The following is a 14002-nucleotide window of genomic DNA, read 5'->3' as shown; positions in this document are numbered from 1 at the left end:
AATAATAATATCCTGCCATCTGTAGCAGTATGGATGGAACTTATGCATAATGTGCTAAAATAATTCAAAGACTTGTATGTGTAATCTAAAAAGCAAAACAAATGAACATTCAAAAAATAGAAATCATCTAGTAAACCAACTAATAAACAGAATAAATTGGTGGTTGCCAATGTGAGTTGGTGTGAGACAAGGGAAAAAGGTGAAGGGGATTAAGAGATACAAACTTCTCATAAAATAAATAAGTCGTGGGAATGAAAAGTATAGCATAGGGAATATAGTCAATATTATTATAGTAACTTTGTATGCTGATAGATGGTAACTACACCTATCAGGTTGAGCACTGCATAATGTATGTAATTGTTAAATCACTATGTTATATACCTGAAACTAATATTATGTATGTCAACTATACTTTAATTTAAAAAAAAATAATAACTGTAGAAAACAAAAAGAAGTTCATGCTGGCCAAAACAAGTTCTATACATGCATGTATACTAAATATACATTTAATAAATGTAATTTACTTTTTACCAATGCCACTACCAGACAGGTAGTCAAATAAGCATTCACTTACATTTTCTTTGGCCTGTTGGTGTCCTTCACCCATAGTTCTTAAACTTGCCAAATATAGTCTTTCCAAGTTCTTTATTTTCTGAGTTTGTGATTCTTTCCATTCTGTCCTTAGTTCCTCTGCCAAACGAGTTAATTGCTGACTTCTCCTCTGTTTTATATCCTCTCTTATCTGTAAAGCAATATCTCTTTCTTGTTCTCGAACCTAAGGAATGCATATTTAACAAATTATATGAAAAGAAGCTTACTTCAAGTTTTTTGAAAAGCTTTTTGTAAATAGAAACTTAAGTGAATTCTCCTCAGGTAGATCAATTCTCCTGAATATTCAGGTATTAGATGAGGCCTACATAGTAAAAAAGTCAAAACCTCAAGACTACTTCTAAAGTTCTTTAACTTATTAGCTATTATCTTCTCCTCCCCAACCCAAGCATTAACAGGACTACCATTATCATTTTAATAACCTATGACGTTAAAATATTAAGGAGATCAATAAAATTTATAGCCCAGTTGTGTATAGATAGCATTAGATGAGAAGTTCATATATGTGGTACATCATCCCCAATTCTAGACAGAATGGCACCTAAAACACACTTCACAAGGGCTTAATTATCTTACTCTGAAAAGACTTCTAGAAAATAATCTACAACTGCTAAATAAATTTGTTTCAGCAGCTAATTCCAGTAAGTTTTCTTCAAAGCCATTTTAATCTTTCTTTTTTTTTTTTTTTTTTTAAACGATTCCATCCATTCATTCATGACAGATACACAGAGAGAGGCAGAGACACAGGCAGAGGGAGAAGCAGGCTCCATGCAGGGTGCCAGATGCGGGACTCAATCCCAGATCTCCAGGACCATGCCCCAGGCCAAAGGCAGCGCTAAACCGCTGAGCCACCGGGGCTGCCCCATTTGAATCTTTCTAATCTAATCTTCATCAGTTATATAGCATAGTTTGAAAAATGTTTAAAAAACCATTTTCCAAAAATAAAAACAAAACAAACACCATTTTCCAATAATTATACAGTCAACTAATCCCTATTCTCAAATTCTTCTTCATCTATTTACCATTTCAGCCTATTTTCAGCTTATTTTTCAAATTTTCCTAAACTAGTTAATATACAAGAACCAGGATTCTTATACAGCCAGAAAAGGGTTTTAAACTTCTGTGAAAAACACTAATAATTTGGGGAAGACAAAAAATATGAAACCTTGTTCCAGATGAATCTTACCTGCAACAATCTTAGTTTTCGTCGTCTTTCATAATCTTCCTTTAAAACGTAAGCTTCCTCATTAGGACTCAATCTCAGCTTGCCAGCGTTCACTACCTTTCTTTTCATTTCTGGATACTTTAAATATAAAGGTTCTGAATTTAAAAAGAGAAAGACAAGAAAAATGTCTATTAAAACTGGCAGCAAAGATTAGAGCAATTTTTAAAATACATTTAACAAGGCATTTAAAAGGCTATATACGCACAAATAATGTGGGTAAACTGAATCCAACTTATATTTACAAATAGCAATTAAATTCAACACTTAAGTCAGTGATTCTTGAATGGAGAGAAGGGGTTAAGTAGAGGGTGAATCACAAGTCGCCCGCCCCATGAGAGCAGTGTTGCTTACCTAGGGTATTTGGAACCTGGCTTATTTCTGATTGGGATTTCCAGAATTTACCCAGCTTAAATGTAAAAAGGTACAAAGACATCAGCTTAGGTCATGATCTCAGGGTCCTGGGATGGAGCCCCACATCAGGTTCGTGCTCAGTGGAGAAAGAGTCTGCTTCTCCCTCTCCTTCTGTCCTCCCTTCTGCTCACGCTCTCTCCTATAATTTTTTTTAAAGTGTTAGCAGAGAATAAATGTTTACAATTTTACACTTTAGAACTCTGATAACTTGTTCATAACCAGCAGGGCTGCTGTCATTGCAAAAGCCTCCTGGAACCTAGTTTCAATTCCCAGTCTGTTGTGTGAAACTTGGTCACCAAGCGTCACTGTATAATATGGAATCACACCAACTCCTCAACAATTCTTTAATAATTACAATGGTGTGATTTTTTTAAGTCGATGACTTTAAAAAATTTCTCTGAGAACAATTCTGTTGTTTGTATGAGTCAGGTGTTTAGGTTCTCAGATTTATTCTTTTAATGCCATTGACATTCTGGTGTTCTCTCTCCTCCCTAGGCTGTAACATGGATACATCTTTCTGAAGTTAGTTTAAACCCCACTTCTTCATGAAACTGTCCTCTAGTAATCTTTGTTTACGTTCCACCACCTCATTCCTGACTTGCCCACCTATAATGTGTTAACCTTTACACTCAAAGAGGGACGAATCTAATGTCTTGTTATTACTTTCCTCTAGTTTTTCATCAATTACAGCATGCCTTTTCTAGCTAGATTCCTAATAACTGAAGAACAGAGGTTATAGTTTTACTTTAAACTCAAATTAATTTAACAAATGACAACTATTGGGCAGTATAGTTGTCCACATACTATGGATGGATACTGTTTTGGGCTAGGAGCATTTAAAGTAATCTAATGGGGACTACAGGTCTCTGATGCCAAACAGAAATGCAATTGCTTGCATCTGAAAATATTTTCCAGTAGGTAAAGTAACAGTAGGTCAAGTGCTGACTGTCTTCCTCATTTTACAAATGAAGAATCAAAGGCCTTTTGGGTTATAGGTCTTAACCTAATAGGATCTACTAGTAGATCCAAAGAAAGAATCTGGTTTCCTTGTTCCATATGGCTCCTAACTTTCTGATATGCTAAAACATGTGGAATGAGGAAATATTTGTTTAAATTGCTATTTTTTGCTAGTCGGGACTGATGAATAAGGAAGGACTGAACAAAGGAGAAAAAAATGACCAAGATTAAATTCAGTCTTCACAGTTTTTCTGACGGTCTCTGAAAATTCATATTCAGACTATCAAAACTAATTCCTGATAAATCTCATAAACCAAATGTCATGGGGGAAAAAAGGAAAAATAAGAAGATACTATAAAATTCCATTTATATGAAGTTCAAAAACAAGCAAGATTACTCCATGATGACAGACATTAAAACAGGGCTCACTTTTCTGTAGGTTAATGACTAGGAGGCAGCACAAAGGAGCCTGCAGGGATGCTAGAGATGGCCTGTATTTTGATCTGTGTAATGATTACACAGGTATATACATATGTAAATATTATTCAAATGATAGACTTAGATTTGTGAACTTTTTAAAAGATTTTATTTATTTGAGAGAGAAAGAAAGAGTGAGAGCACAAGTAGGGGGAGCAGCAGAGGGAGAAGCAGGCTCCTCATTGATCAGGGAGTCTGATGTGGGGCTTGATCCCAGGACCATGACCTGAGCCAAAGGCAGATGCTGAACCGATGGAGCCACCCTGGCACCCCTAGAGTTGTGTATTTTATTTTATTTATTTAAGATTTTATCTATTTATTCATGACAGAGAGAGAGAGGCAGAGACACAGGCAGAGGGAGAAGCAGGCTCCATGCAGGGAGCCCGACACGGGACTCGATCCTGGGTCTCCAGGATCACACACCCCGGGCCAAAGGAGGCGCTAAAGGAGGCGCTAAAGCGCTGAGCCACCCAGGCTGCCAGAGAGTTGTGTATTTTAAAGTTACAGTCAATAAAAAAGGGGAAAAAATTTCATATTGTTTTGAGTATCTATCATCTCATTAGCTTAAGGATGATACAAAAGCACACATTTGTTACTTTTACCTCCTGAGATGTGGTAGAGTAACTTTTCTCTTGCATATAACTTTCTTAATTGTTAAACTTATTTGGAAATAATTTCAGACTTAGAATTCCCACATACTCTCCCTAGCTTCTCTAGACGACAATCACAGCACAATGATCAAAATCAAGAAATGGACACAAGCTCAATGGTTTAACTAATCTACAGACCTTATTCAGATTTTAAGTATCCCACTAACACCCATTTTCTGAACTAAGATCCATCCAAGGACAATATCCATTGCTTTCCACTGCTGTATTACTCTGGGTCTTCCAAGAAGCAGAAGACAAGATAGGATTAAGCCTACAAAAATTTTATTAAGAGAAATGTCTGTGTGAGGGAAAATGGGAGGGAATAAACGCTGGAAGCTTTTCAGATTTCCATGCAAATCTGACACTGAATGAATGGAGGGAAGGTTGGGTAGATGACTGCCATGCAGTCTAAAGAAGATTCGGTAAGATGGCGGAGTTCTTAAAGGAAAGTCCCTTGCTTCTCAGGAAGAGGTCCGCCTCAGTGCCCATGCCATTCTCAGTCATTGGCCAGAAACAGCCTTTGGGAAGCATCCATGCAAATGGGTTTCAGAATATACAGAAGCTGAGGTCTGTGAATTACATTCTCATGGTTGTTGAAATTGTCACCTCTCCTCGGACTGTCCCTCAGCCTGTGCCTTTCTTTTCAATCTCTTGACTTTTAAAAACTACTGGCCAGTTATTTTGTAGAATGTCCCTCCACTGGGATTTGCTTAATCTTTTCATATGGTTAGACTAAGATCACACATTTTTGGCAAAAACACCGCAGAAGTGAAGATGTGATGATGCACCCTTTCTCAGCACATTAAATTATGTTAAGGTGTCTTACTACACTGGTGAGGTTTATTTTGAACCCTGGTTAAGCGGTGTTCACAGGTCTCTCCACTTTTATAAGTACCCAGAGAGACAGTTGAGGCTATATATAAATATCATGTTTCTGATTATACCTTTGCTCCTTCGTATCCACTGATGGTTGTCTGAAGCATTAACTACAGCATTTACCAAAAAGCATTTTCTATTTCCATTATCCCTTTCACATTTATCAACTGGAATCCTACTGTTAGGGAAGCATTTCCCCGGCTCCTCTCTTATTTGTTAAATCATTCATTCATATCAGTATGGATTTTAAGTTCTGTGTATTAATATTATCCAATAACAGATAATACTAACTTATCTTTCAAGATTTTTTGTCCTGAGGATTAAATGGCACTTGGCATTTCGTAGCCACAAAATACTAAGAAGATTTGTGTTCAAGACTCATCATGACCACTGACAAGCAGGAAGACACTGGAGAAGTCTCTTAAATTACTATGGCCTCATTTTCTTAAACTATATAATGGGAATCATAACACCTTCCCCAGCAGGTTGTCCTGGTGATCACGTGGCTTAACGTGAAACTGCCAAATACTTTCTAAGTATTAAGGACTCAGAGTGTACCCCGATGTTTTAAAAGCTCAGTTTGCGGCAGGGCTAACTACCGGACAAATTAAAGGTGAGAGACAGCAAAAAAAAAGAGCACGCTCTCTGCAAGAAACAATTCCAGGCAGCGCTCTCCAAGGGCTCCCAGCTTTCAGGCCACTGAAAAGGGGGACCCGGGGGAAGGGCAGGCAGGAAGCATCGAGAAGCGCCTGCGGCCGAAGCTCCCTCCGAGGCCCGCGGGGCCGCCCCGGGTCAGGAAGCGCGAGGACCTCGCGCGACGCCTCCCCGGGAGGGCGCGGACGGCCACACGCGCCTCCGGCCCGGGAGCAGCCCCTCGCAGCAAGCGGCCGGTGTGCGTCCGCGCTCGCCTCCCCTCCCCGCACGCTCCACCGACCGCAGCCCGCCCGGGGCCAGCCGGGGCCAGCCGGGGCCTCGGAACCGCGGGCCTCTCGGCACCCCTGCCTGAGGAGCACAGCCCCAGCTCCTGGCTCCGGGGGCCTGTGCACGCCCCGGCGCTGGCAGCCGGCGTCCGCCACTCACCCGAGTACCGAGGGCCGGGACTCAGGAACCGCAGCTCACACGGAGAAGGCCCCTGCGCCCGCGGCCCTGCAGCTCCCCAACCGCCGTCTGTGCGCCTGCGGGGCAGCCATCGCCGAGCCCCCGTCACTTCCGTCATTCAAACGGCCCGCCAATGGCGGGGCCGAGCCGCGGGAATCGGCCTGGTCCCGCCTCCCGCGAGGGCCGCCGGGAAGGCCGCGCCGGGGAGCCCGCGCATGCGCCAACCCCTACGTGCCGGCCCATTATTTCTGGCCGCTCCCGGGGCTGGGCTCTCGGGTGTGCCGCGGTGCCGCCTGCCGCGCGCGCCGCCTGCCGCGCCTCCGCTGTGCTCCCTTACGGATCGGGAGACGAGGTCCACAAAGGGGGGATATTGGCCCAGAGCGTTGGGGACGCCTTTGATTTTAAGCCCGATTAGGAAGAAGCCTCGGCTTGTGTGTCCCTTTGTGCGCCGACTCTACAGTCACTCGGTGCTGTTATCCTGTACCCAGTGTCCCATGGCCCTCAGGAAGGGTCCGGCTCGCACAACGGGGAATCAGGTCGTGGCACTCTGTGCCTCCGGAGAGCCAGTATGTCACAGGTTTACTTACTACAAATAACCTGGCGTCAGAAGGGGATGAGTGCAAGTTCGTATTTATTGAACAATTATGTGCCAAGTACAGTGTGGGAAGTGCAGGGGAGACGAGGGTAAATGGATTATGGCCCCTATCGTAGATTTTGTAGCCTGGAGGTAAAACATAAAAAGAATCAGGGATCCCTGGGTGGCGCAGCGGTTTGGCGCCTGCCTTTGGCCCAGGGCGCGATCCTGGAGACCCGGGATCGAATCCCACGTCGGGCTCCCGGTGCATGGAGCCTGCTTCTCCCTCCTCCTGTGTGTCTCTGCCTCTCTCTCTCTCTGTGCGACTATCATAAATAAAAATCAAAAAAAAAAAAAAAGAATCAAAGAATTAGAATATGGGGAGTAGGGAAGACAGAAGTTGCTGACATGATCAGATTTGGCTTCGTGGTGGAGAAGAGGCCAGAGGGAGTGAAGGCTGAACACTCAAGGCAGGGGAACCAATTAGGAACTACTACAGGAAGTAAAAGATCTCAACGAGAAATGGAAACAAGTGGGTATATTTAAGAGGCAAAGAAGGCCAAACATCAGAAATTGGTGGTTATGGAAAGCAAAGGAGAGGGAGAGATCAACCATGATGCCTAAGTTTTATGTTTGGCTGCTGAGTGGATGGGGATAACATCCTGCTAGAACTCAGGAGGAGGAAGGAGCAGGTTCAAGGGGGGAAGTAATGAGTCAAGCTTTGAATATTTGGAATTTGAGCTATTTATGGGACATCTAGACAAAGGAATTGTAGAATATTTAGGAGGCAAAATTAGTAGTACTGGCTAAAAATTGCATGTGAGGTTGAAGGAAAAGTTGAGAGTGAAGGTAACCTCATAGGCCACCAACAATGTTAATGGTGGTGCCATCAACCAAGGGAGAAATCAGAAGTCAGTGAAGTGGGCAAGGTGATGAGCTCAGCTCTGGACGTGTTGAATTTTTCTTGCATTGTGTGATTGCAATAAGTGGATGACTACAGTGGTAGACAGCCCACAGAATCGTGCTAGCATTTAGACTTGGGTTTCATTTCCATATCATTGACAACCAAAGCTATCATAGATAAGATCATTTAGCAAGGATTTGCAGAGTGAGAAGAGCAATGACTAAGGACCAAACTCTAAGGAACATCAAAACTTAAAGGAAATAGGAGAAAGGAACTGTCCAACCAAGTACATGAAGAGATAATGTGATTCCCCACCCCCCACCCCCAGCTTTGCAAGCGAGGAAGCTAAGTTAAGGGAATTTCAGGGACTTGGCCAAAAGCGCATGTAAGTGAAGGCTGGAACTAGGACTAGAATTCATGTCCTTATCCTAAATACTAGAATTTTTCCTCCCTCCCCCCTTCCCATTTCCTGTCACGTTTATCTTGATGAATTGCATTCCTTCATTCACATACTCAGTCTTCAACATCCTCAACACAGACTCAGAGATACCCTCTTAAACCCAACAAAAGATGTGCCCATTATTTCATGCTGTGGGCTAGGTTTAGTGCCCACCATGTTTTTCAAAAGCACCTTGCACATTTTCCATCATGGCATTTAGCAGTTCTTATTGCAATGAACTATAATTTATGAGGCTCGCTATTGATTAGACTCTGAGTTCCTCAAGAACTAGTAGTGCATTTTGTTCAGTTGCTGACCACATAAATCTTAAATGTTTGCTGAGTGGATGATATGCTCCACTTCCCCAACCTGCACCCTGGACAGAAATTTTACAACTGGAGATTTTGAATTAAGGCTTGTTCTGTTTTTAATAGAAGGCAGTAAGGAATCAAAGCAAGCCCAGTGGGCTTAGAGTCAGAGCATCTGGTTTAGCATTACAACTCTGAGCCTTTCTAACTGTAGGACACTAAGCCAATGAGCCCTAGTGTCTGTTTTGGTTCTCTATTGTTGCCAACCAAATGACCCTAGAATGTCCACAATGGCTCACTCTTTGTGGCTGGCAGTTGACTCTGGCTATCAGTTCAAAGCTTAGCTGGAACTGTTGAGTAGAATGCTTTCATCTGGCCTTTCCTTGTGGGTTGACTTCTCAGTAGTTGAGTTTAAGAGGGAGTACTCTAAGTGTGAGCATTCCCAGAGAAAGAAAGTGGAAGGTGGAGGGCCTTTTAAAGACAAAACTAATAAGCAGTTATAGTAAGACCAGCCACATTTTATTAAATATCATAAGGCAAGCCCAGATTCAGGTGAGGGGAAATGAACCCCATCTCTCAATGGAGAGGGTAACAAAAAACTTGTGGCCATCTTTAATTAATCACTAAAATTAATCATTTTAGTAATGCTTGATGTGCCCTCTTCAGAGGTGGTTAAATTGTGAGAGCACTTTGTAAACTCCAAAGAGGTATAGCCATGTTATGTAATATAGTAGCTATTTTATATTTTATATAAAATTTATATTTTATATTTTATATATATTTTATATTTTCTCTCTAGCAACTTCCTCTCCGGGTATAATCCCAGCCCTCCAGGCCACAGGGGTAGTCAAGTGGCCCAGACTGGGCAAATTACAGTTGTCTCTCTCCCTTGCCACTGGAATTGACCCAGAGATGAGTAAATGACCTAAATTGGGCCAATCAGAATCTTTTGCAGTAGTTTTTCGTACTGTGGCCATCAGGGATGAATTTTTTCCTCTCTGGGCGTATCTTAGAGTATGAAACTGAAGCTTCCCCAATGAAGCTCCCAGCATATGGTCCCCCACAAGGCAGTCTGAAAGAATAAGACTGACATTCATCACAAACACAGAGAATCCTGTGTTCGAGTCCCTGATCCAGCCCATTCTCCAGCTTACTCATAGAAGCCATTAAATTCCCCCTTTTATTTAAACTGCTTTGAACAGGAGTTTCTTTTTCTTTTTCTTTTTCTTTCTCACACTGAAAGAGGCTGTGGGTCTATATTTAAGTTCTCATAGGCAAACAACATCTGGGAATCTTGGGAAATAGTATAAAAGAATAGTTGGCCTCGAGTCCAACAGCCTGGATCTAAATTCCTGGTTTGAAAACTCTGACCTTGGGGATCCCTGGGTGGTTCAGCGGTTTAGCACCTGCCTTTGGCCCAGGGCACAATCCTGGAGTCCTGGGATCGAGTCCCACATTGGGATCCAGGCATGGAGCCTGCTTCTCCCTCCTCCTGTGTCTCTGCCTCTCTCTCTCTCTCTCTCTCTCTCTCTCTCTCTCTCTCTCTGTATATCATGAATAAATATATAAATAAATCTTTTTAAAAAATAAAAAATAAAAACTCTGACCTTGAGCTGGTTCTTGAACCTCCCCAAAAGCCAATTTCCTCACCTTTAAAAAGGTGGTAGTAATAGCACTCAAAAGGCTGTTATAAGGTTTAACACTCTTAAGACATGGTGGCACAAAGCATGTGATAAATGGTTTTTTGGCTTTTATTGTAATACATTTATTTCAGACCACAGGAGACAAAAACGAAAACAGAAGCAAAAGCAAAAAGCCCTTTTAAATGTGTCCATTGGTGTTTTGAGTTTAATTTTTTAATTAGATCGTTTTGTATTTTATAGGCATAGATAGAGGTATGTGTATTTACCTTCTTGAGTGTTGTTCTACCACTAGGAATGAATGTTAATATGCTGTGATCAAGAGGAAGAGTTGCCCAAGGCAGTAATGACCTTATGTGACTGGTTGCTGTGTAATGCTGCTCCTCCTCAAAATGCAACTGGAGTCTTTTAAGATTCGAGCCATTTAATACATATCTCAGATGGTAAGAGTTCCACTGTTCTGAGTTCACGTGAATCTTTGTCCACATCCAGTATGAGTGACTGGCATTACAGTGGTGGTGGGGGGCGGGGAGGAAGGGACTCCCTCAATAACTCTTGCGTATGAAATCCAGAAGAAAGGGAATCATAGAAGCTGCTTTTAGGGAAACAGTCTTGAGTGATGGAAGGTAGACAGGGCCACAGTGACCCCCTGGCTGAACACAGACAGGTCTATCAGGCGACCCACCTCAAAATATTCATAGGCCCTAACCAACCGGGCACAGGTATCAAAAAAGGGGTAATTCCATATATTGCCATAACTCATCTTCCCCCTTTAAAAACAGCCCTCACTCATTGCCTCTCCTCTGCTGTCCTACCCACCTGCTCCCTTGTGGTATACTCAATAAACTTCTTTTTTAATTTTTATTACTTTTTAAAGATTTTATTTATTCGAGAGAGAGAGAGAGAGAGAGAGAGAGAGAGAGATACAGGCAGGGGGAGAAGCAGGCTCCATGCAGGGAGCCTGATGTGGGACTTGATCCTGGGACTCTGACTTCCCTGAGCCGAAGGCAGATGCTTAACCACTGAGCCACTAGGCGTCCCTATTCAATAAACTTCTGTTCCCTCTGTTCTGCCTCTGGTGAATTCTTTCACCTTCTGTGCTGAGGGCTTCCACCTGATTGTCACCCCACATTTGGAGGGCTCCTCCTGATAGACATCCCAATTAAACACCACAGGAATCTCAGCAAGAACAGAAATAATCAACCATCTGACCATCTGCCAATTGCCCTCTCTCTCTCTGGCATAAACACCACTAGCGTTTAATAAGTAATAATATCTCAATGGGATAATTTAAAGATGCTACCAGCAGTGATATTAAGAGTGCCCAGCGGGAAAGGAAAGATGGGCTGGGAAAGGCTTTTAAGAGCTATAAATATTTTTTTAAGGTGTGTGGATACTTCTGGGGTGGTGAGGAATTGGGCCATTTATTTACGAAGAGTGAGAAATGAGAGGAGAGTTTGGGAAATTGGTTGGTTTTGTTTCATATTTTAAGTCTTTTTTTTAGCACATTGCTAATATAATATTTATTAATATACTAATATTTATTAATCCATTAGCATTAGACTGTAGCTACATACTTTAAAAGAAGAAGTTTAAATAAAAAGTTGGGGTAAGGAGGAGGAGATTATTTATGACCTAGAAAAGTAAACAGCAGTTGAGGACTGGTGGGAAGAGTTTTGCAGATGGAAGAAGATGTGGGTTTGAACTGCTTGACAAGCAGTTAATCTCGCTGAGGCTCCAGTCTCTATAGAACAGAGAAATACTCAGCATTTATTGGGAACATTATGTGCCAGGAATCTTACAGAGCAGTTGTAAAGATCACATTTTAAAAAGTTAAGATTTGGGGTGCCTGGGTGGCTTAGTGGTTGAGCATCTGCCTTCGGTTCAGGTTGTGATCCTGGGGTCCTGGGATCGAATTCCCCATTGGGCTCCCCACAGGGAACCTGCTTCTTCCTCTGCCTATGTCTCTGCCTCTTTCTCTGTGTCTCTCATGAATAAACAAATAAAATCTTTTTTAAAAAAGTTAAGTTGTCAGGATCCTACATAGAAGCATATCAGTAACAATAAAAAGTCATACTACAGGGGCACGTAGGTGGCCCAGTTGGTTAAGCATCTGCCGTTGGCTCAAGTCATGATACCTGGGTTCTGGGATTGAGCCCCGTGTCAGGCTCCCTGCTTGCTGGGGAATGTGCTTCTCCCTTTCCCTCTGACCAGTAGTGGCAGGTGAGGCTTACAACCTGGGATTTTTCTATTTCAATTCCACCTGGGGAGGAAAGTGGTAGAAATTATTATGTCTGCCACTAGAGGGCGGATTTGTCAAATTTTGAAATGTTTCCAGGCAATGGAGAAGCTGTAGGAATTTTTTTCTTGCTTTCACAAATCCCCCTAGCTTAAGCAAGAAAAGAGACTAGGGTCACCAAAAATAGGAAGAAACAAAGACAGTGCCAGTGGTATTGATACAAGTGGGTCCCCCTCATCATCTTCTTAAAGCCTGTATGGCACAGTGGGCCTTCCCTAGGGAAGCAAAGAGGTAGCACACCCGGAAATAAGAGCCTAGTTACTATCCATATGTCCAGATGCCCATACGCAGGCACTGTACTAGGCATTTTATCTATATTATCTTCTTTGGTCCTCACAACAGCTTCCTGAGGCCAAATTTTTAAAACATTATCTTACAAGTGAAGAAACAGGCTTATTAAGGTTAAAAATATTGCTCAAAAAATATTGCTCAAAACTAAGTAGCTAATAAATGGCAGGCTTGGGATTTGAACAGATGTTTGTGGGGAGGGGTTAAATGGGAAAAGGGAAAGTCTTGATATTCAGTCTATGAATTTGAGCAGTAATCACCATTCAAAGCCTCTAAGAGGGCTTCAGGGCAGGGCATTTTTTGTCTAATGGTAGCAGCTGTAAGTGGAGAAAATACCATTTAGCAAATTATATATTTTTTTAAAAAAAGGATCAGTACAGACTATCTAAAGAATAAAACAAAAACAACTTTGAAATCTTATCATCCACATAAAGCACTTTTAGTCATTTTTAGTTAGGATGGTGGTATGTTGATTTTCTTTAAAAAAAAGATTTTATTTATTTGCGAAAGAGGGAGATTGAGGGAGAGAGAGCATGAGTGCAGGGGGGGCTGGGGGGAAGTGGGAGAAGCAGACACCCTACTGAGCAGGGAGCTAGACATCAGCTCATGATCCCAGGACCCCCGGGGATCATGACCTGAGTCGAAGGCAGACTCAACCACCTGAGACAGGCACCCCACACTGTTTTTTTTTTAAGATTTTATTTATTTATTCATGAGAGACAGAGAGAGAGAGAGAGAGAGAGAGAGAGAGAGAGAGAGGCAGAGACACAGGCAGAAGGAGAAGAAGGGAGATCAACGTGGGACTCATCCCAGGTCTCCAGGATCTTCAGCCCTGGGCTGAAGGTGGTGCTAAACCGCGGAGCCATCCCGGCTGCCCATATATTTTTTCTTTTTTAATTGTGGGTATGTTATCATGTAGAGAAATACAGGATCTTTACTATCAATATTAATGATTGTGTTTTATTCTATTGTATTTAGATCCCTTAAGTCACTTATCCAATTCCTTTTTTAAGATTTAATTTAATTAATTTTTTTAAGATTTTATTTATTTATTCATGAGAGACACAGAGAGAGAGAGGCAGAGACGCAAGCAGAGGGAGAAGCAGGCTCCATGCAGGGAGCCTAGTGTGGGACTTGATCCTGAGACTTCAGGATTATGCCCTGGGCCGAAGGCAAGATGCTCAACCGCTGAGCCCCCCAGGCATCCCCACTTATCTAATTCCTATTGGTAAGCTTTTCATTAATTG

General features: G+C 42.2%; 1 protein-coding gene across 5 annotated transcripts in view; it reads right to left on the bottom strand.

The window, feature by feature from the left end:
• The window catches only part of CEP295 (centrosomal protein 295), a 53284-nt gene extending 46897 nt beyond the window's left edge, over positions 1-6387 (bottom strand). For all 5 annotated transcript variants that reach the window (XR_008663853.1, XR_008663855.1, XR_008663854.1 and 2 more), the window contains exons 1-3: positions 6286-6387; positions 1796-1929; positions 575-775 (exon numbers count right to left, since the gene is read on the bottom strand). Coding sequence is in view for 2 of the 5 variants with exons in the window: in XM_055320614.1 (XP_055176589.1) it covers positions 575-775; positions 1796-1903 (309 nt within the window). In the remaining 3 variants the exon portion in view is untranslated. The remainder of the gene's footprint in view (positions 1-574; positions 776-1795; positions 1930-6285) is intronic.
• Between the last annotated feature and the right edge of the window lie 7615 nt (positions 6388-14002).

The sequence above is a fragment of the Nyctereutes procyonoides genome, unplaced genomic scaffold, assembly GCF_905146905.1.
Source record: "Nyctereutes procyonoides isolate TBG_1078 unplaced genomic scaffold, NYPRO_anot_genome, whole genome shotgun sequence".
NCBI classification, from domain to species: Eukaryota; Metazoa; Chordata; class Mammalia; order Carnivora; family Canidae; genus Nyctereutes; species Nyctereutes procyonoides.
The sequence above is the reverse complement of the archived record's forward strand: the minus strand, read 5'-3'. Positions and strand labels throughout refer to the sequence as shown.